Source organism: Pygocentrus nattereri, chromosome 7 (genome assembly GCF_015220715.1).
Source record: "Pygocentrus nattereri isolate fPygNat1 chromosome 7, fPygNat1.pri, whole genome shotgun sequence".
NCBI classification, from domain to species: domain Eukaryota; kingdom Metazoa; phylum Chordata; class Actinopteri; order Characiformes; family Serrasalmidae; genus Pygocentrus; species Pygocentrus nattereri.
This window is the reverse complement of record NC_051217.1, coordinates 31,706,998-31,730,174: the sequence shown is the minus strand read 5'-3', so window position 1 is coordinate 31,730,174 and position 23,177 is coordinate 31,706,998. Positions and strand designations below refer to the sequence as shown.

Sequence of the window (23,177 nt, the reverse complement as noted above, 5' to 3'; positions counted from 1 at the left end):
GTGTAATAGTACAGCTTTAACAGTCCAATAGTACAATTGTTGTTCACTTTTTAAAAAAATTAGTTTTATGCGAGAATTTGTTTCTGTCGCCAGTTCAACATCACAGCTGAGGCAAATTACAGACCTTATTGCACTGTAAGAAATGTTTAGTTTGAGTAGCTGTTGCAGAACCACTGTGTGTTTTGTGTGTGTGCACTTTGCATGAACACATGCCGAGAGTGACTGGATGCTTGCGTTGCATGCTTGTCACCACACTGAGATGTATTCACAACAAGTCACTGCATTACCTTAAACATACCGGACAATTGTTTTGTTTTGACACCGTACCTGGGGAAATTTCATGGTATTCTGAGGTTCACCTTTAAGGGAATCTGTCCTACGTTTTCTGATAATTTGTTCATAGTAAAAAGTCATGTTGAAAGTGCTTACTAAGGACGGCTTTCATGTTTACCAGTGTGTGGCTGCTTTAGACCATTAGTGCTGAGGATAAACTACCCTGATAGTGATCTTGTGTGGATGATATCCAGTAGTTAGCCTGAACATACGCCAGTGAGAGCTTGTCTTCCACTGCCACTGAACCTTGTTTAGCACAGGGCTCCTCCATGAACAGGCCATGGTCATGTCCCAGTATATCCCCTTATGATATCTCCACATCACAACACTTCTGTGATCAAACTCCTAATTTGTACCACTTTGATCTTCTCTTGTGCTTTTGAATACAAGCCAGCTGATAAACAATGTTGATCAAAGCAATAAAATCTGTATAAATCTTGTGATGAAGCTACAGCGCCCCATTGTGGTTAAAAAGTAGAAGTGCATCCAAGTGTAGTTTTTGCTACACTACTCATATGGACACAGCACTGTATAGAGTTTCAGCAGAGTAAATCCACTCTATGATATAATAATGCTAAAAAAAACTAGTCTAGATGCAGGTCTGTGCAAGCACCAAACAGCAATAAAGAAGCAATAAACATTTGAATCTTAATGGAGAATGGAGAGTTAGAGCATTATTTAAAACAGGTATGCTACTGAAATTCACTGATGCATGTAGCTGGCCTGTTCTATCTAAAGTGCAGCAGTGTGTGTGAGCCTGACAGAAAACACACACACACACACAGAAGTGTCTTAATGTCATTAACTGTATCTGGCTATGGTGTGCTGTGTGCAGAATACCCAGAGAATAAGCAGTTCCCAGTCCACTCAGCCTCTGGCCACCCCTGTGGTGTCCGTCACCACCCCGAGTCTACCACCACAAGGCCTGGTCTACTCAGGCATGCCTACTGCCTACAACACTGGTGAGTTGAAAACACCACACACACACACACACACAGACAAACACACACACACACACACACACACACACACACACACACACACACACACACACACACACACACACACACACACAGACTTGAACACACACAGGGGTGTGTTTTTAAGCAGTGTCAGGATGTAGAGTTATGTCCATACATACAGTACTGTGCAAAACTCTCATTATAAGTTATTTATTCTGCAGGGGATAATTCTGAGGAAACAAGATGATTCACTTGCATAAGGAAAGGAAAAGTAGCATGAAAAAACACAAGTTTCCAAATCTGGAGTTCAAAAAATTACTTAAATATACAGAGAAAATAGTATAACTAACAACTGTGCAAGACCTGGTAGACCACCAAAACTTACACCATCAGATAAGCAGTATTTCATCTTTGAGAGAGCCCCAGGTGTTTCTGACCATAGGCCTCAAGGATGTGTAGCTGACCAGAAGCCAGTACTGTAAAAAAGAAAGTTTGCAGTAAAACATCAACAGCTGAGATGTGTAGTGAGGTTTTATGAACTGAACAGTCTACATTTGTAATTGATATTATTTGGATTGTGAGAAGCAGAAAATACAACCAGCTAAGATGGGACTTGGGAGGTGTTTACTAGAATACTGGAAAAACACCTGTGGATTTCTTTGAAGAACAGAAAGCTAGTCACCTCAAAAGAACAGAAGCTTGAATAAGTGCAAAGGGTCTCTGACGTTTGCATATTACTGAATGTGTAATATGTATAATTACCTACTTAATAGTAGTAGGAAAAGGGAATGGCTCTGACCGTTCTTTTTTAAACAAATGAAACAACTTTTGTAAAAAGCACTTTACAAAGTCAGGAGCATTTTGTTGGTATTTCCATTGAAGGTTAGCCCTGTTTTCCTACAAAAAAAATTTTTTTTGCACTGAAAATGTACAAACCAAACACAAACACGTGCAAATGCTCATCCGCCACACACACACGTTTTACACACTGACATTTGGGCTCATCCTTAATTCATCGCTTACTGAAAAATTTTCTTGGAATCTATCAAATATACATGAACTAACACTTTGAGTACAGCACACGCTCTAACACACGCGTACATGGTCATTTCCCACAACCTGCTGTTCTCCTGAGGTGTGGAGGTGTTAGTGGCGCTCACTGGCGGCCCGTTGTTGTTGTTGTTCCAGAATATTCCCTGAGCAGCGCTGAGCTCTCCTCTCTGCAAGGCTTCGGTTCTCCAGGGCTCTCACTGGGCTCCGTGTCGGCATGGCAACAGCATCAACTGGGCCAGGCAGCTCTCAGCTCGCTGGTGTGAGTAACTCAGACAATGCACGCTTACGCACATGCAGGAACACCACACACACACACACACACACACACACACACACACACACACACACACACACACACACACACACACACACAAACACACACACCTACAAGCTGGCATAAGGTCACACACGCTCACAACTAAAGTAGCTGCACACAATTCACATTATGATCTCATTTAAAAGTGTACATGCATGTGCATACACTGTTCTCTCTCTAAAGTCTAAGTGTTTATGTGCATGTGTATCTATTTTTGTCTTGCAGTACTTAACCTTTAAGCAATTTTCACACCTAGTTTGCTAAAGAGTTTTACGACTTTGTATCATTTTCATTTGATTTGATTTGATTTTGTAACAATTTAAGTGCACCGAACTATATATATATATATATATATATATATATATATATATATATATATATATATATATATAATGTAAATATGTATAATTATAGTGTTCTTTGGTTGGTCAGGAATTTGGAGGGGATAGTAGCACAATGTTACTTCACAGTTGGCTCATTACTGCCAAAATTATTACAAATGATTTTTTATTCTAACTTAGATTTGATTAACAAGAATTTCCTTGTTTGATATGGACCACTGTGAAAAATGCTTTCCCTCCAGCAGGAACTAGGCCAGGTTTTACTTTGAAGCAGCCCACGATTTTGGCACAGCTCTATTGTTTGGTGCACACCTGTATATGGGTGTACAAAATGGACTAAACAAAGGAAAAGTCTGATTAGTCTGCACTAAACAAGATATGTGTGAAAACACCTAAAGTCTAGAGTTACTGCTATATTTAAACATAATTTGTAACAAAAATGTAAGCCATTTGAATATGATTAGATTAAAATGACAAGATCTGTTTTTAGTCTCTAATTATCATGCCAGTAACTTCTTAAAAATTGCACATTCAAAGGTAAAAACTGTGGTGGCTTTTATCTGTACTATAAAATGAACTGCAGAAGTTATCCCAGTGTATATTCTAAGCAAGCATGTGCTTCTGTTCTCTGCAGCCCAAATGAAGCTGTTAAGTATTCATTCTGAAATTAATGACAGCCTGACTAAATCAGCATTGGATATAAAAGGAGCATCAGGAGAAGTCTCGTCCTTTATTAGCAAAGATGGTTCGAGGCTTGCCACTTTGCCAAAAAAAAACCCAAAAAAACAGAGAATCAGAGAATAATCCATCAGTTTTGGAACAATGTGTCTCAACAAGTAACTGAAAGAATTTTAGGTATTTCACCCTCTATGGTGCATATCGTCAAAAGATTCAAGGAATCTGGAGAAATCTAGGGGTAAACCCAAGACCAAAAACCCATATGACTCTGTCATAAACATTACAAGTGTAATATTACTTCACAGGCATGCAGTATGTCCACAAAATCTTTCCTGTCTGAATAATAGTAACAATGTTTCTTTTTCTGCTCAGGGGTGGTGGTCACATACCTCAGGGCTCCACCCTCTCCATCAACACCAGCCACAATATCAACGTCAAATCGGAGCCCATCTCACCACCTCGTGAGCGCGTCACCCCATCAGGCTTCCCCCCTCAGCAGCAGCCTCAACCACCTGCCGGCCGGCCGGACATGGGCCGCTCGCCCGTGGACAGCCTCAGCTCCTCCTGCTCCTCATACGATGGCAGCGACCGTGAAGACCACCGGCCTGACTTCCATTCGCCCCCTCTTGGCCTGGGAAGGCCTCCTGCACCTGGAGGCGAGGAGCGCCAAAGTCCCTCTGTCAAGCGCATGCGCATGGACACCTGGGTCACATAAAAAAAGCCCGGGAGGCCCGAGCTCCAGTCAGCCACCTGGCAGACGGGCCACAGAAGGCGAGAGAGTGAGAGGCCAGAGCAGGGAGGGTCCTCATTGTTATAATTCTATTATTATTTAACTTCATTTTTTCGTTTGTTTCGGAAGAAGGTGGGGTGCTGAAGGAAATTTAAAGATGTCCTGACATATCGAAATTAAGTGGTGCAACTAAGCAGGGAGAGAGAGAGAATGAGTCGTTTACTCGGACTGGTTTGGTTACTCAGAATCAGGTACTTGATGCATTGCGGATTTTGTGAGAGTTCAATGATTAAGGAAAAAAAAAAGACGTGAATTGAGATGTTTTAGGTTATTGTAGTCACTGGTCCGGTCTGGCACTTGTAGTAGCTGTTTTTGCTGTTGAATTTGCAGGTTTAAAACAATCAGAGCAGGTTTAAGGGCCTGCTTTCTTTCAGAAGGCTCTTGCCTACTGGCCTCTTGACTTCACACACACTTAGAAAGTAAAAGTCACATGTTAACTTATTCAAGAATGACCATGTAAAAGCTTTTGGTTTACAAAGGGAAGTACATGTCTAAAATGAGATCACATCTCTTCAAAAATTATTAGGATAGTAGCTGTAAGCAATGTCATAGGAAAGACAATTCACAGAACTTTAGTGTTATTTTCCTGTTCAGACACAAACCATGAAATGTACAGTGTATTACTGATACACATTTTTTTAAGATAGGAAAACAAGGAAAAGGTTAGCCCAGTTGAACTGGAGACAAGAGTCCTCAATTTAATGCAGCTCAAACAATTCAATGGTAAAATAAGCCAAAGCCTGTATGTCAATTCCTGTTTTGTTGTAGGTTTGGAAATCCTCATTTCTCTATAACTATCCATTTCATCCTAGTTCTGTTATATTGTACTTTGTTACAAACTATGAAAAAAATATATACACATGCAAACCAGATCTTGAAACAATATCTAAAGCCATGAACACTTGCTGTTCTGTTTGTAAATTAAAAATTTGAGCCAAACTTTTTTTTCTTTTGTTATGTATATAGCAACTTTAATATATATCACCTTCGGTGTAAGTACGTATGTATTGTACCTTCACCAGATTGAAGAAAAAAAAAAGTATATTTTTGTGGATTACTGCCAGGTTTACAGGGCGAGATCCTTATTAAGTAGAGTATTCACTGGTTAATATTTACTATTTTGTTAACTATACTGTACTTTCTTCAAATCTGACTTACTATTGCTAATAATAATCAAAGTGTTTTAATTTGAAAGATCATTTTTTTCGTTTTTTTTTTTGGTCGTTTTCCCTTTAATGATGGTGAATGTCTGTCCTCAAGAAATTGTAACAACAGTGCTGTAAGTTTGAAATCCCAATGTCTCTTCTTTTCTTTTTTTGCAAAAGGTAAATTATCACATTAAGGAAAGCATTTTTTTTTCTTTTCTGTACCCATAATGGGAGAGGTTGAGCCAACAGCTGCTGAACACACTGCCTAAAGACCAAGGACCCATTTCAGGCTTTATCCATTCAAACCCCAATCTTGTTTCTCCTCAGAGAAGTTGTGGAGATTTTTATTTTTAAATTGGGCTTAATTCTTTCGAATTGGATTAACACTCTCACCCTCCTTTCAATCAAACCCCTCTTCAAAGGCACTTAATGCTCCACATTATTACTCATGTACTGTAAATATGATAGCCCTGTTGAAATCTTATACATACATACATACTATGTACAGAACACACCTTTTTCTTTCCCATTTTTGTTTGGTGAATCGGCTCGGAGGAAATATCCCATTTCCGAGGCATCCGATTGCTCTGTTAGTGCTGGATACCATGACGGGTGTGTACCGTCATATGTGTGCGTGTGTTGGCTCTCCGTTCTGCATATATACACCCTTCCACCATGCCGAGGCTCTACGTCTGCGCTTCTTCTTTCGTCCGCAACAGCAGCAGCAGCGTCCGGCTCATGCCTCACTGCCCTCTCTGCACTCCTCGAGGTGGCAGTGTCAGGGGAATTCAGCAGCAAAAAGACAGCTCAAACGCTAGACAATGCAAACCCATCTCTCTGCTGGATTGCACACGTCGTTCGTATGGTTGGGTTCATCGTCAGGGGAAAAAATAATTTAAAAAGAGGCTCCCTCTCTTTACATTTGCTATCTATTTCCCAGCCTCCTCTCTTAGGGTGTTCTCATTGCATTTTAGATACCTCCCTGCCCTCACAGGCACCATAGCAGCTGGCAATAAGCACCTGTTGATCTATGCAGACTCTTAAGCAACACACAGCCCAGCACTGAGAAGGCTCCACACCACAGCGTCCACACTTGATAGGACCACTGAGGGGGAAAAATGAATTTAAAAAAATCATACATTGGATCATTGGATATAGTCCCATGCCCATTTATAATGTTGCCTAGCATACAAACAACATGCTCTGTATTTGAGCCTGTTGAGAAAATGACTGTTAACCGCAGATCCTTAAGTGCTTGCATCTAAAGTAGGCCCACGTTTGTATTGGCTCTGCTGTAAGTACAACAGAAAGCCATTTTGACTCTGAATCACCTTAATACAAGCCCTTTGCTTTCTAGATTTCGCTATCTACTGCCTCCAAGTCTCAATCACTCAATGTATTAACAAGTATGACTAAAAGGAGAAGTTCAGAAGTTCATTAGAAATCCATATTTTTATGATGTCCATCACAAATGTATAGTCACAATCAACGCCTTTCAGGGTAGACAAGCAATAATGCAATAATACTATTGCAGTGCGCTGCAGGGTGGAGTAATCACATGCAGGGCACTCAAACTGCAATGCACACACAAACACACAAAATGCACACACACATAGACATGCGCGCACACACACACACTAGCTCATGATTAGAAATCAGGGAATTTCTAGAGTTTCTCTCTTGTGCACAGTTAGAGCCTTATTCCAAAGAGTAGTTGGTGTTCTAAATCAAGCTTGAAATTTTTCATCAACATCAATTTCATCCCCAATGAAAAGAAAAAAAAAAAAAAAAAAAAGCTTGTCATCAAAGTTTGGCCATAGTCCCCTCTTGCCGATCAGCCCCCAGCAAACACACCCAATAAATACTTAGTAAATCTAAAGGGAGGGAGTCACTCGTCGATCCGAGCGTCACTTATGACATCCACAAAATGAAACGAATGTGAAATGAAGGGTTTAGGGAAGAAAAACGATTCTTTGTAGAGAACTTTTCTTCACTTTGCTGTGCAAGAGTACACCGCTTTGCTTTATGGCTTTTCTAAAAACAGAACTATGTATTTGGTAATTGTTTGTAGTTCCTAGTTCACTTCAAGAAGCTGTTTGCGGTTTGAGCGCTCAAACCGTTTGGCGGCACAAGCTGGACTTTGTTGCCATGAATGAAATTAAATGTTTCAGATAAAAGAAGAAAAAAGAAAGTCAAGAGAAAAAAAAACTTTAAGTTAATCTGCATTATATTTCCCTTGAATGTGTTGTTTTCTCTTCATTATACAATAAATATTCTAGTGAACTTTTTATTGAATGACTAAGATATTATGCTAGAGATTGTTGTACAAATTTGTATTCTGCATTCACATAAGTAAAGATATTGGCTTTTACTGTGTAACATAGGTTCTCTTGCTTATTCTGTACAAACTGAAGTGAACAGCTCTCTGAAACGGAGCAGACTTTGTCCACCTGTGAAGTTCCGAATATTAGAAACTGTCCGCTTTATTAAAAACCTCAATGTACCCTCAAATGTTAACTCTACTTGCCTTCCTCTTACTGCACTTCTAAAGCAACTGATCTAAATATCTAATCATGTCCAAGGAACCATTTACAATTTACAGCATCTCATGAAACACCTCAATAATGATGATGCTGTACAAAAATGAGTGAAGATAAGTGGATTTTGGCTGAACACAAAACATCTAAAATTCTCACACATGAGCTTGGCTGTTGGTGCCATGCCTGAAAACACACATTAGCAGGGAAACCAGGGAGACCACTTGTTGGACATGAGTCACAAGCAATTACGACTGATCTTGTAAATATTCATATTTACTTTAGATGTGTGATGAATGAACCTGAAGTGATATATACTCACAAACAACTTTAATACTAACACCAATAAAAGCAATTCAATCTGGGAAGTTTTGAAAAAGGAAACAAGATGTTTAACACATTCTGGAAACCAAAAGCAGGACCAGCCAGTCATGTTTAATGTGCCAGCATTCGATAGCATCAAAAAAAAGGTTCCTTTGAGGAAAAGGTGAAACTTACTGTAAAGCTGAGCACCTGGTGGCGTCAGTGCACCTGGCTGAAAGAACCTAATTTGATCATCTCAACCAAAAGCGCACTATTAAACCCACACAGCTGATCATGTAACTTGGAGAAAAATGAACCAAAGCCAGTGATGACAAACAACCTGGCATAAGGGGCATGTAACTTAGCAGAAGAAGATAATATCACGGTCTGTTGCACAATGTTTCACTTCTTTATCTACAAGGAAACAAACCTGCATCCCACGCTGTCTGCTTGGAATTGTTCATCACTTGACTGGCCTGCTTTTCCCCAGTTCCATACTACATGCAGGCTACCTGTTCAAAGATGTCAATACAATGTCAAACTTGTAACACACACATACTTATATTACATAAGCATAAGCTGCTTTGACTTCCTTCCTAAACAGAAACCACAATATTCATTTAAAAGGTGATGAAAAGTACCAAGACACCATACATACTTCATGAAGTGGACTGGATCAAATCCAGGATCCGATGTGAGCAGCAGAATGGAGAGGTAGACTTCTGAGGTACTTGGTCAACTGATTTGATTCACAGAAAATCCAAAAAAGAAGAAAATCCAAAAAATTGCTAATAACTTACTCCAAGCAAATAGCTGAGCACCTGTGTTCAAATTAGGTTAGCAAAGTATTGTTTCTCCAATCTGGCCATTTTCATGTTCTTTTTCATTTATTTGCTATAGTGAGATAACCAAACTGCGGGGCTACTGAAAACTGGAGAAAGCGTCTATGTGAAGTGTGATAATCATGACAGCTAATATGTTGCAAGCTAATGCTAGCTAAATAGGTTCCTGTCAGCGTGGTACACGGCCCACCTACTCGAGATTAGTCCAGAGGTGGACCATGACCAGTTACAAGTAAAATTCTGTATATTTGTGAGAAAACGAATCTACTTTTCACTCAGTTCTATAGTCATTCACAGTTAGTCGCTAACATATTAGATTCTGTTCTATTGTACTGCTTTGCAGTTGCTCATACCTCTTACTTTACAAATAGAGCAGTTCATTTCAAACCAAAACTATCTTACAAATAGAGGAACAGAGCTTAGCAAAACTGCTGATAGAAGCTGGATGTACTAAAGACTTTCACTGCAGTTCTTTGACTTTTTTTTTGCTAGATGCATCAAGCAATGCACACTGAAAGACACTGCCTATATGACCAACTGTAGTAGCTTGCTGTAGTACACGTTCTGTAGTATCACCTGTAGCAAAGCTCTGTAGCAACCAAATAAAGATGCAGTGTGTGAAGTGTGTAAGATGTGTGTGTGTGTGTGTGTGGGGGGGGGGGGTGGGGGGGGGGGTGCCTATGTCTTTTTACGAAGTTGTATTAATGCTGAAACCACTATATAAGTTTCTAAGAAAACATTCAGCTGTTCTTACAGGTACCTGCAGTTAAGGTATACAGCCAGCAGAGGGAGACATGATTCCTAATGCACATCCTACTGCACTTCGTTACTCATTTGACTTGGATATCTTCACAGGTTGGCTTTAAAAGTGAACGTGAAGTAAATAAGTGGCCTGTTCGTACTGAAATGAATACTTACAAGTACTCAGAATACTTTGTTGAAAACTCAGGTTTTCGGCATACCTAAATTCTTAAATGAGAGCTTGTGTTTGATATGTATTCCAGCTTTAATCTTCAACCAAACACAGATTTGAAAAGGCAGCCACGCTATAGTTCTGGATGACGTGCGGGAGCCACGCCCCTCACACACAAAACAAACCGGCTAATGAGGCGGAGAAGACGAGAAGCTGAAGCAGGAGAGCAGGGAGAGCGACTGTCTCTCATGTTTGACATAAGGCGTCCCATCAGTTAGTGCTTTTACGTGGGAATAGGTAAGACCTGTTCGCATATTATTATAGTTATTATTCTATATCATCAAGGCTAATGGGTTTCAGAGAAAGGTCAGGTGTGTTCACCTGTCGACAGGTTGTTTAGAGGCGGATATTTCACAAAGCACTTACTTAGGTTAAGTTAACTCAGGTTAAAAGTCAAAGCAGTATCCGAAAAGCTGTGGATATTGACAGCCCTCTGTCTGTTTAACACCTTAGTGCTTTTACTCAGTGTGGCACTTCACTTGCGACAGCCTTGAGGTCGAAGGCCGAAGGCACCAAAGGCTCCTCAGATTCTATGATCTCGTGTGCGTTGTTAGATTTGGCTTGCAAAGACAACTGAATGCTAGAAGATGTGTTTCTCTTTCTTTTTATATGACACTATGATTGTGTCTCAAACCACATACTACACTATACATCAGTGGGCACCAACTCTCCTCCTTGGAGGTCTACCCTCTTGTATCTTTCACCTCCAGCACAACCCTAACACACCCCTTTCAGCTAATCAAGTACCTCTGAAGGCAGTAAATAGTTGGACCAGGTGTACAGTGTAGTATAGTAGTATTTTACGTTTTACTGAAAACGGTTCCCAGGTAGCGGGCATATATTGGTCTGCTTGATCAAGCTGGCGCCCAGCTGACGTTTTGCCACTACTGTTCCACCCTTGGACCACAAAGATTATTGTCCTGCAGTAGGTCTGACTAGTTTTTAATCTCCTCAAACTGTTTTTAAATGCACAAAGCCGTTTATTATGGAAAATAAGATAAGGCCGACGTTACAAACTACTGAGAGAAAAAGAATTTAATGACTATGTCTAATGTAAAATCATATTGTTGAAAATGTTGCTTACATGGTGTTAGATTGGTTACAGCTGTATAGCCAGCTTTATTTATGATGTTGCTGTTATAATTATGTTATAATAAATCCGGGCTGCCCGGAAGATGCTGAGAAAGATGATGGGCCGCCAGCTTTGCCATCAACAGTGGCCGCCTATCCTCTTGCTGTCTGGGTCATTACTAAAAATTACTTAAAAATGTTTACATTTTAAAAGAAAAAGAGCCAAATAACACAGAATACCACAGAAGTTGTTTATGAGAGTGAGGGTCTCTGGCTCACTGTAACTGCAATACTACACCCCTATTGGCCTACAGGCCTTTCTGGTGACTATAGATATGATTAAGTAGTGATTAAACTAGGAATCCTCATTTAAACGCTTTCTAAATATAACAAAGTTGATAGTTTTACTTTGTGGAAAAACACTCACTTAATAGGTTACTTATATGGGCTGCCTGTTAATCCAAGTGAGTAATGCAGACATTAGTAGTCATCTGAAAAGCACTTCGTACTTTGCATGTGTCTGATTAAATGTTGTCACAAAAAGCTTAGCCTAAATGTAAAACAACCTACATTGACTTGTGAGGTAAGTTCTGAGCCCACAGTCTCTGTCTCACCGCAGAAGAAAAAGTGTTGAGCTTTTTGTCAGAAACTCCTCACTCAAAAATGTGATATATACACAGCACAAATTGCTGCACATGTTGCATTTGACACTTTAACCATGTCCTTGACACCTTAGGATCATATGACTGGCTTATATAAGCTAATGTGGGGCAAAAAACAGAACTTCCTATACTGTGTGAAGTTGTAGTATCAATACTTATATTACAGTTGTGTGCATTAGTAATAGTACTGAAGTATACTTTTGTTATCTGGATATTCATTTGATTATAGACCTTGTTAAAACTGTGTGAACTGTCAAAATTGCGTGAACTGTTAAAATTGCTTTCCCTTGGTGGCACTTGCTATGTTTTTACTGCCCATTCCTGTTTTGGTACCACCTTAATGCAAGACAAAGGTGTAGGCCTTTCTATTACACTTACTGTAAGAATGCTCTGACTCTGTCAGGCCCACAGACAGTAACACAACCAGTGTGGCCTGTTTACCATCAGGTGATGAAAGAAACGGAGATATCCCATATGTTACATTTTCATCATTCCTCAGAGTGAAAGCAGAAAGAAGACGTAGGTATTTGCAAGTCTACACAGACATCAACATTGGCTGTCGCACACTAAAATGTGAAATGACAGGCAATAGCCTATTGTATTGTATGGTATTACTAAGGGCTTATAAATGCATTTTAGTCATTTAATAATTTAACCTGTTTAACTGTGGCTCTGATGAGGCATTTCCTCATATATGAAATATCCTCAGCAGTGATACTACAGCGTTTGCCCAGTCACACTTTCCTTGTCAGAGGCTTTTACCATTGTGAAGTAGTACCTTGGAAAAGAAATGATGTGATTGAGATTCTTTATGTATAATTCAACATACCATTGCTGTCATATCAAAAGATCTCATATTTTTTCATTTTTATTTTTTATACAAGCCTCAGTTCTAAAAACAACAGTGAATAGTAAATTCTGTATTCAATTGAAAAACAGTATTTGATTTTTTACCTTTATTAATTTTTTTCGTTTTATTAATTGTAAGTATACACTCATGCTAAATTTGATGCCTGCAACATGTGCCAAAACAGGAGGGACAGGAGCATGTTTATTACTGTGTTACATCACATTTCTTTTTCACAAGGAAACATTTGGGGACTGAAAACACCCGTTGATCCAGTTTTGAAAGCTGATAGCTGTGTAACAATACGGGACTGTTCTTGTGGTTTTTTAAGTTTCATAGGGAAATAAGTCTGGACAGCAGGGAGGCCAGTCTAATAACTGCACCCTCTGATTTCATAACCATGCAAACTTGTAACTCGTGCACAATGTTCCTTGCCTTTGTTATGTTGAGATGAGCATGGTGTCCCTGAAGAAGACATCTCGAAAGCAGCATATACTGCTCCAAAATAGTGATCTTTAAGTGTTAGTGGTCCCATCACATCACAAGCTACCCACTTCATGGGCAGTACCATGCCCCAATACCATTTATGCATAGAGATTTCTCCAGACATTATTGAATGTTATGTATTGTAGAGGGTGAAATACCACAAATCCTTGCAAATGCTAATTGAGAAATGTTACTGTTATCTTTTTTGTCTTCATTAAGAAATCAAAGAAAGAAAAAGACATTTCTGCTGTCAGAATGGAACCCAAGAAGAATGTTTTTACCAAACTGCGAGATAGAACCAAGCAGTTTCATGTGAAAATAGGAAAGAAGGCCAAGAAGACTCCTCTAAAATACAGAAGGAGTATCTCAGTACCTGACATGAGATGTGATCAGTCCGTGTCACCTATGCTAAACAATGTTGTTGAGCCTCTGGACTCTGACTCCGCCTCCTTCATTGACCAAGATGAAACAGAGAGTGAAACCTCTAGCTTGGCTTACTCTGATAACCTTACCGTCACAGATGGGCCATTTTCAGCCAGGTCTAAAGACCTGTTCCTAGACGTATCATCCTCAACCAAGTCTGTAGACCAGCGCAGTCCTTCTGACACAGCATCTTTAAACCAGCCCCTGGACCAACTCACTTCTCCAGACTCAGCAACTGACCAACTCACTGTCTCATCCCCACCATATGCAGCCAAGCACCTTGACCAACTTACTGCCTTATACTCACCATATGCAGCCAAGATCCCTGACCAACTTACTGCCTCATCCACACCATCTGCAACTAAGGTTGTGGACCGATTTACATTCCCAGACATACCAGCCTCAAATATGCTTTCTTCGTCTGATGTCCTTTCAGCACCACAGAAACCACCTATTATGGCCATCACCAACGATAGACCTGATAAGAGAACAGAAGAAGGGTGCAGAAAAACTACATGGTACCTAGAAGACCCAGATAATGAGTCTGCTTGCAGCACACCATCTGAGGATCGCTCTACAATTTGGTGTCAGGAGCTCACAACAGACTTTATTACACCAGGATCCACAGAAATGTGCATTACTGGATCAGCTGAGGACCTGAATGATGTTAGTAGCATAATATATACTGAGCTAGCAGATTAGGTACAACTTCCTTTTACCTACACTCAGTGGCCATTTCATCAAGTACATAAATATACTTGACTTTAGTCCATCCGTTGTGGGACACAATTTGTTAGGCACCCGGTTCATTACTGGGAAGAGACCACCACAAGGTGACTGTTTTCCAGATACTACTTGGAAGATGGAGCATTCTCAGCACAGTAGTGTTGAAACAGTAGAGGCATAGTAGTGTGCATTGCAATGGTACAAGTATATCGGTCATAACGGTCAAAATATATAGCCAACAGTGTTCCTGTGCTCATAAACTGACTACTGGTGAAGGCTGCAGTCAATAATTGTATGTGTTCACCTATATGATAGATGTACCTGATGAATGGCCAAACAGTATAGGTACAGCTAATAAACTGACAGCTCAGCTTAGATGTAGTATAAGAATGCACTGTTATTCACCATTATTATTCATGCCAGCCCAATCAGGTTATAAGTGAGAGCAGTGACTTTGACACCATTGTCTCCAGAGGAGAAAATAAGGTGAGTAATATACAGTCCACCTCCAAATGTATTAAGTATTATGGTATATCTTATATTACTGTCTCACAGTGGTGCACTAGAATTAGCACTATGTTCATATGATCACACTGATGAATTGATGATTTGTTAAGCAGAAAGTTGATTCATATGTGCTCTTCACACAACAGGAACTGATGACCCTTTGTCACAGGTGTGAACTGTTTAACTGTTTAAAACAGAGAAAATGGTCAATTCTATCTTTTAATATACATATTAATGTTATATGTACTTTAATTAGATAGCATAAACTCCAGATGCTGTCTGTCTGCTTGCAACATCTGAAGCAAGTTAATGTATAAGATTATACACTGTGTCCAGATGTTTGTAGACACCTGCTCTTTCAATGTTTCTTGTAAAATCAAGGTTGGATGGTGCGACATCATTCCAGAGAATGCAGTTTCACTACTCCTCAGCCCAATGCTAGGGAGCGTATACAGCTCTAGCCACAATGGGCATGTTGACATTAGGCTTATATATGGCTACTACAGAATTTTCTATGAACATCATACAAGCTATGTGTGCACAGTTGAATGCCTCTGGACTATTAAATATATGAATTATCTAATTAGAAGGGAACTTCTGGGCATACTTCTGAGCATATGATGTACTCTACATTTCAGTTATCTCTTATTGTTGCTCTAGTTGAACATACAGTCTTAGGCAAAAGATAAATGTTTTGTTGATTTTCAAAGTGAAAATAAGTGAACACATTCTATACAGCAGTGTTTCTCAACTCTGGTCCTAGAGGCCGCACATTTTAGTACTTTTCCTGCCTTAGCACTCCCACTCCCACTCAAGAGAGCAGGGAACACCAAAAAGTGCAAGGCAGTGAGTCTCCAGGACTAAGAAACACTGCTCTACAGCACATGTCAGGCTTCAGTCCTTGCAGGCCAAAACACTGCAGACTTCATTAAACGTGCCTGATTCAGTTCTTCAGCTAATTAGCAAGGCATTCATGAACTACATTCAGAGCGTTAGATGAGGGTAAACGCTAATCTCTGGAGCACTTTGACCTGGAGGTTTCCCAGTTTGACATGCTTGCTCTACAGAGAAGACATTTTAATGCACAATTACCATTTATTTGGTGAATTTAACATATTTGGGAAAAATAAAATATAAAATGTGATCCGTGCTAATGTTATGACACATTTTGTGTATCATGTATTATTTTCCCCAATATGATAAACTCAGTAAATAACTACAAACTGTGTTTTTAAATCTGCACATAAATGTCATATTTAAATGTTTTCTCTGTGGATGATGTATTAACTTATTTTAATTTACATTTGACCAGGGGTGTTTCAACTTTTGCATACCACTGTATGTAACATCTAAAATAAGGTGTTAACCATTTAAACTATAAATGTACAGAACTTTTGGTACAGTATGTACAGTCTAAATTTATGCCCACACCCAATCACAAACTGCTGCACTGTGTCGATTTACAATATGGCTAGAGGCTAAGGTGGTGTTGTGGAGCTGCATTATCACTTTTGACATAGTTTATTGTTATCATATTTATTATGTTATCAACATTTTAACCATACATATACACAACACTGTAAAACCTTAGGTTAGAGAATTTACCTTTTAAAATTGTACATAAGTTGTTTCTAACCTAAACACACCTATTTAACCTTAAATACACGATTAGTGTAAAGTTGTGACATCAAGCCATATTCAAACTATTCAAAATATTCAAACTAATGGTAAAAACATTGAACTGAATATTACAATAATATTATGTAATGTTATATTACTATATTGTCAGTCCCAGAATGTCCAGTACCTCCTCAGCATCAACTTAAAAGAAGGAAGGAACCTGGTCATCAGAGACCGCTCTGGTAAGCGCTTCCATGTTTTGTGTCTTCTCAATAAAATACATAAAGACTGTATGGTTTATGTTTCTTTGTTAATAAACTTTGTTTCTTGTCATTCAACCATCATACTTATGGCCACATCCATAATTCATTATATTTTGCCCCCTTGTGTTATGTTCTTGTGTGAGCATGGTAGCATAGTGGAGTGTTTTATTTTGCACTGCATCATACAGAAAATTCAACTGCCAGTAGAATTACAGTAAAACTAAAGTCTTACACTTAAAAATCAAAGGATCTCAAATAACCTGACCTAAAAAGACTTTCTTTGCTATTGCATGCACTACAAGTATTTTTACTTCATTATTTATTAGTAATAGTATTATAGGGGACTTTCACAGACTTTTCAAAGTTTCTGCATAATTCAATCATTGAGGTGTCATTCAGAGTGACTTAATGTGAAAGGCTGCAGTGTAGAGACAATTACTGACTTGTATTTCAGTAGTAGTGATAGGAACCAGGGATCATGATGTCACATTTAGCTATTTTATTTTCTAATAAACTTTTATTTGCCTCTGAGTTTTAATAGGTAATGTTGACAATAGTAGCGATTAATCTGGAAAAAAAAAGTATTTTGTGCATCTCTGTCATGAGTGTGGTTTTAAAAAAATGGGTTTTAGGCCGAAACTATCAAAAAACAACGTCTCTGGCATCGGCAGTGTATTTGTAACCATTCCATGTAACTACTTTTTTGTGGCTTTTAGAGGCATCACATGTTTTGGATGTCTGGTTCCATCACCACCAGGGTGGACAGTATATACTCTCTCAGTTTCTCTAGAATTGTGCATTTCACATCAAACCACTCTGCATGATTTTGTCTAAATCTTAATGATTTAATTATGCAGGAATTTTGCAGAAGCACAGGGGCTGAGTGGAATTCCCCTTCAATAGTCCCTTTAAGTGGCTAGAACCCACCAGTGGGTTCATACTTTAATTACACAATTCTGTAGCTTTAGAATAACTGTTTCCATTGTAGCTCTTAATTAATGAGCATTAGGATGTAATATGCCTGGGGTTTTAAGGGGTTAACATACTGTACAAACATGTGTTTGCAGGTAAGAATCACCTGTATGCTTTTTTTTTTTTTAGATGTTTTGATATGTCTTGTGTGCATGACTTGCAAGACATGAGACTAATGGAATGCAATATCTTGCCATGTTGCATTCCTCACCCATGTATTGACTTGATGCCTATTGCTCAGAAAATAACTTTACATATAATTTATGCAGATGCCCAAGACTTTGACGCAGTATATGAGCAGTGCAAATGAAAGAACATTAAAGCTTTGTGACATGACTAACATTGCTATGACAATACTTTTTTTATTTTATTCTTAGCTGCTGTAGGTCAATGACACCTTTCTGAGACAACAGTGAGGCATGTGGTCTGACCAGAATGTAACAGTGCTGCTGACTTCAGGCCACTCCTTTACTGGCCATAGTGTTAGCAGAAACAATTACGCATCAGGTAGAAACAAGTTTTGTATCTGATGGACAGTTTTTTTAGGCCTAGTAATCAAGTGCTGTGAACACTGAAACTTTGTTTCTATTTTGGCATACTTGCATGAAGAAGCAAATGACCCTTTTCTCTGAGCTCAGTGAATGCAAATGGCCTGGCCAAGCGTAAAACAAAGCCTAGAGTCAACGTGAGTACAGTCAGGCTAAGCTGCTGCGCAAAGGAGCCAGCGAGAAAAAGCTTTTCCAGTGTGTTTCACAGTTTCTTGTCACTTATTCAAGCATAGACACACAGGAATCTTCACAAGAGCCTTTAGTTTGCAAAGTGTTTGCAACAATCTTAGGCACAAATGGAGCGAGCACAATTCCAATCTGATGCCCAGTACAAATCTTCAGATCCAGTGCCAGTTTATCTGGCAGGCCTTGCTGAGCTGATTGGGCACCTAATTCTCCTGATGAGTGTCACAGGTGTATGCCCAGAGGCTGTTAATTACGATCATCCCCTCATTATTTCTCATAATTACAATATTTCAGTTATATTCCTCACAGCCAGTTGAATCTGGTTATAACATGACTTTTCTCAGCATTTGCAGAAAGAACAATTATTGACGATGAAACGAAGACTAGATCTTACAGAATGGAGTCTTGTATGGACACAAAAAAACAGCTCCTTAGAATTTAATATGTGCTCAGAGGAGATTTTTTTGTTTGTTGTTCAGACAATACAGGAACTGTATAGTCATAGACATAAGTGAATACATCACCATCTGCTGGTAGTAACATCAAACAGCATCTTCAGCTTATACTGCAGCCCTTCATTACAGAAACTGTGGCCGAGTCATCAGTAGGTCTGTAGCTGTCTAAAATATGCACTATGAAAAACATTCTTAATGTTTATTGTAAGTTAATGTAACAATGTTATTTTTTAATCATTTTGGATCAATTACACTGATCCACTGATGATAAACATTTCACACAATATAAAGAGCAGTTGGCCTTGTCAAATGTAAAAATATAAACATTTCTTAAAAATGATCTGACAGTGTTATGTGAATTCTCAGTAAATAGGTTGGGCAGTTTTATTTAACTTGAAAACATTTGGTGGATTAGCAAACTACAGGATATAAGCATTTTAGTTTGTACACACATATATACGTGTGAACTAATTCAAAGTAATGCTTCTTTATTGCCCTATTAACAAAAAATCCATGATAAACATTAAAATGATTTAGCCATATATCCATGGCTACCAACTGTTAGTGATTAATGAAACCTAGGTTTATATTCTCTGGGCTTCATTGTGAAAATGTATTAAATTGGATAGCACATGGGAATAGATACAACATAAAATTACCAGTCTTTGTCTGCTTGCAATAACCTTTTAAGGAAATCACACTTATAAATATTATTATGTGCTGTCAGATTTATTTTTTCTTAGGCTGAATTTGTAGTTATCAATTAATCACTTAATAATTGTTTTACTGTTCTTTGTTTTCATATAAATTTGTATATGATGTATTAAAAATAATAAGTGAAATGATACAGTCAGAGGTTTAGCATTCTTGGTCCTTAATATTGTATATTATCACCTGGATCATCAGTGCCAACCTGCAGCCTTTTGTTATAGTTGTGAATGAGTGCCTTTATTTTCTCAAGTGGTAAAGCTGCCCACTCTTCTTAGCAAAAAAAGCCTCTAGGTTCTGTAAATTCTTTGGTCGCCTTGCATGTACTGCTCGTTTGAGTTCTCAAAAGTTGTTAAATAATATTGAGGCCCAGGGACTGCGAGGGCCACTTCAGAACCTTCACTTTATTCTACGGTAGCCACTGCAGGGGTCAACTTGGCTTTCTAGGCTGATGCATTCATTTTTCCTAGATGCATAGATTTTCTTGTAATCTACTACATTCATCTTGGCATCCTGTGCCACTGAAGCTTACACACCCCCAAAGCAGCAGAAATCTACCTCTATGCTTCATTGGAAGGTTGGTGTGTTTCTCTTCATGGGCCTTGTTAACTCTTCGTAAAACATAACGATTATGGTTGCGACTATAAAGTTCCATTTTTGTCTGGTTTCTCTAGATGCTGTTTGGCATATTGCAAACAGGCTGTTTTGTGGTGTTGGCACAACAGTGGCTTTTTTCTGGCAACTCTACCCTGCAGCCCATTTCTGTTTAAGTATCTTTTTACTGGACATTCTTAACAGCCACACCACTTTGATTCAGAGAAGCTTGGAAGGGTTTTTATTTGCATCTGTTAGAAATTTTCTCGGTCTGCCTGATCCCAGCATAGTATCCAAACTTCTTTATCAGACTTTGAATATTTAATTTATTATCTAATTCACATCTTTTTATGATCTTTTCCTAATTTATAATGTGGACTTGCTTTGTCTTTCAGATTCTTTGACAACTGTTTTTCTTTCCCCATATTTTCCCCACAAAAAACACATTGACTATTTATACACATAAACTGATCACAGTCACAGGTGCAGGTTCTTAATCACACAGTGCTCCCGGTGTATTTGAGTGTGTATTAACAGTCCCAGCATAAAATGGTATGTAAATGTTTGACTGTGTAACTAGTTTTTATTGTAGTTAATATAATATTTTTTTTTGTGATCATAAAAATGATGATCATCAATTACAATTACATCAATTACAATTACTAAATGTGTTTTGTAAGGCTTTCTAAACATATGAACTAAACTGTAATAACACATGAAATACCCCTGGTTATCCTTTAATATACTTATTATGACTGGAAGTTCAAAATAGAAAGATATCAGAAATCTCTGTGAGTCTGTTGCAGCTCGCTCTTGACAGCTCTCATTAAAACTGCAGGTAGAGGTGGTACGGGGTGTAGCTGCCATTTACACCCTGATCTCTCTCTCTGTCTCATCACTAGTTGAGTCTTCACTTTCTCTGACAGCGAGGCACAATACTCCCCCCATCCCATCCCACCTCGCCTCTATTTGCCTAACAATTAACACCCAGCCCGCAGCCCGCCTGACACCACACATACTGCCGCTATGTCCTCTAAAAACAGTCCGACAAGCCCACCCCCTACACACACACACACACACACACACACACCTTCCTTCCCTTTTTTTGTCTACGTACCCTCCCACCCCTACCCCCACCACCACAACACCCCACCCGCGTTAATTTCCGTCGTCACCGTTTTCAGTCACACTGCGGCTCTTCCCTGGCTGCTTCAGCCCCTCTCCTCCTGTCAGGCTGCCTGAGGCAGGCTTGTCAGCGGCTGGCAGGGCGGAGCTGCCTCCTGGAGCTGTTCATTTGGAGAGGAACGCTCTGACAGGCCTGACAGCCCTTCCCCACAGGGCCTTTTGTCATGTGATTCCAGGCTCCCCGCAGCTTTTCTCAAGCACCCCCTTTATCCGTCCATACAAATGAAGCCATGGGCTCCTTTCTTTACACTCATATTTTGTTTTTTGTTTCTCTTTTTTTTTCTCCACCACCCCCTTCCTTTTCTTACTACCAATCTTGCATGCCATAGCATAGACAAAGACACACTGTCCCTCTTCTCTTCTTCTCCCGGCCATAGCAGGACGGAGTCTTAACAGGCTTTTAGGAGATTAACACCAGTTGCTCCTGGTTTCGGGGGGTTTAATGTGCTGAGGGATTCATGCTGGCCAGAGATTTTTTTTCTGTCCTTTTTACAATTAACCAGCTCGCATCCTTCTGTTTCTGAAAGAGATGTGACAGCCTCCTCCCCCAGGCCTTGAACAATGGCACTGCTGCTGTATCTAGTGTGCATATGTGTGCAAGTACGTATCTGTGTGTGGTTTTCAGGTTGGGTGGGCTGTACAGTTTTTTTAACAGGACCACATGGCTGTTTTTTCTTTTAAAGCTAATCTGTTTTTCACAGCACTTAAGTATTTTATACCCTGCCAGCTGCTTTGTATGGTAAAGTCATACTTGAGTTTTACAGAGAAAACGTGATTTAAGTAATTACAAACACGTTGACAGCTGCTTTTTCTCAAACTCTTTTTCAACAGGTACGAGTGACCCATACGTCAAATTCAGATTAGATGGCAAGACGATATACAAAAGCAAGGTTATGTACAGGAACTTGAACCCTGTGTGGAATGAGTCCTTCTCCTTTACTGTCAGGGACCTGGAGCAGACCATTTTTGTTAAGGTGTGTCAACAGTATTTCTCTATGTATAACTAAATTCCATCTTTAGAACCTTTTCTAATCATTTGTAATTTGCTGTAGGTGTATGACCGTGACCTGAGATCGCATGACTTCATGGGCTCGAGCTCTCTCGTTCCTAATAAACTGGAGTTGGACAAGTACAACACATTTCTTTTTTGTAATTTTTGTAACAAGGATTTTTAGCTTGTCCTTTACATTATGTGAACATTTCAGAACTACTTATATAGAATCTTATTACTTATATAATCTTATTACTTATATAAAGTCTTATTAAATTACCAGACATTAATTAACATACAGACATTAGTTACTATTTTTGAAATTAACGTTTTGTTATGACAGTAATGATTTTCTTGTGTGTTTGCTTGCTTATTGCCTGGCATCATCTACTGCAGTAGCTACATTTGAGTAACTCGTCGTATGTATTATTTGCTGCTATAGATATCTCTTTTTTACAGAACATGTGAGATGATCTTGCGTTTAGAAGATGCTGGCAGTCCAGAGGATGACATGGGGGTTATAATCTTAGACGCCTGTCTAACCGTCTGTGAGGGGCCCACCAAACGAAATGTACGTTCTGAATACAAAACACACAACATACAGTACTGTGCAAAAGTTTTAGGCACCTGAGAATATTTTATTTTAAAAAAAGTAAT

The 23,177-nt window shown here is 39.1% G+C and overlaps 2 protein-coding genes across 12 annotated transcripts in view; both read left to right on the top strand.

Annotated features, from left to right (window-relative positions):
- mef2aa (myocyte enhancer factor 2aa) overlaps positions 1–8,138 on the top strand; it is a 121,287-nt gene extending 113,149 nt beyond the window's left edge. For 7 of the 10 annotated variants that reach the window (XM_037539766.1, XM_037539763.1, XM_037539765.1 and 4 more), the window contains 3 exons: positions 1,169–1,295; positions 2,484–2,607; positions 4,056–8,138. In XM_037539766.1, coding sequence (XP_037395663.1) covers positions 1,169–1,295; positions 2,484–2,607; positions 4,056–4,398 — 594 coding nt within the window. In that variant the 3' untranslated portion in view covers positions 4,399–8,138. The remainder of the gene's footprint in view (positions 1–1,168; positions 1,296–2,483; positions 2,608–4,055) is intronic. The other 3 variants (XM_037539767.1, XM_037539771.1, XM_037539770.1) reach the window with 1 other exon arrangement.
- A 2,295-nt stretch (positions 8,139–10,433) lies between these two features.
- mctp2a (multiple C2 domains, transmembrane 2a) overlaps positions 10,434–23,177 on the top strand; it is a 52,424-nt gene continuing 39,680 nt past the window's right edge. For both annotated transcript variants that reach the window (XM_017704218.2, XM_017704219.1), the window contains exons 1-7: positions 10,434–10,513; positions 13,562–14,431; positions 14,915–14,977; positions 16,788–16,860; positions 22,361–22,503; positions 22,582–22,658; positions 22,980–23,091. In XM_017704218.2, the coding sequence (XP_017559707.1) occupies positions 13,598–14,431; positions 14,915–14,977; positions 16,788–16,860; positions 22,361–22,503; positions 22,582–22,658; positions 22,980–23,091 (1,302 nt within the window). In that variant the 5' untranslated portion in view covers positions 10,434–10,513; positions 13,562–13,597. The remainder of the gene's footprint in view (positions 10,514–13,561; positions 14,432–14,914; positions 14,978–16,787; positions 16,861–22,360; positions 22,504–22,581; positions 22,659–22,979; positions 23,092–23,177) is intronic.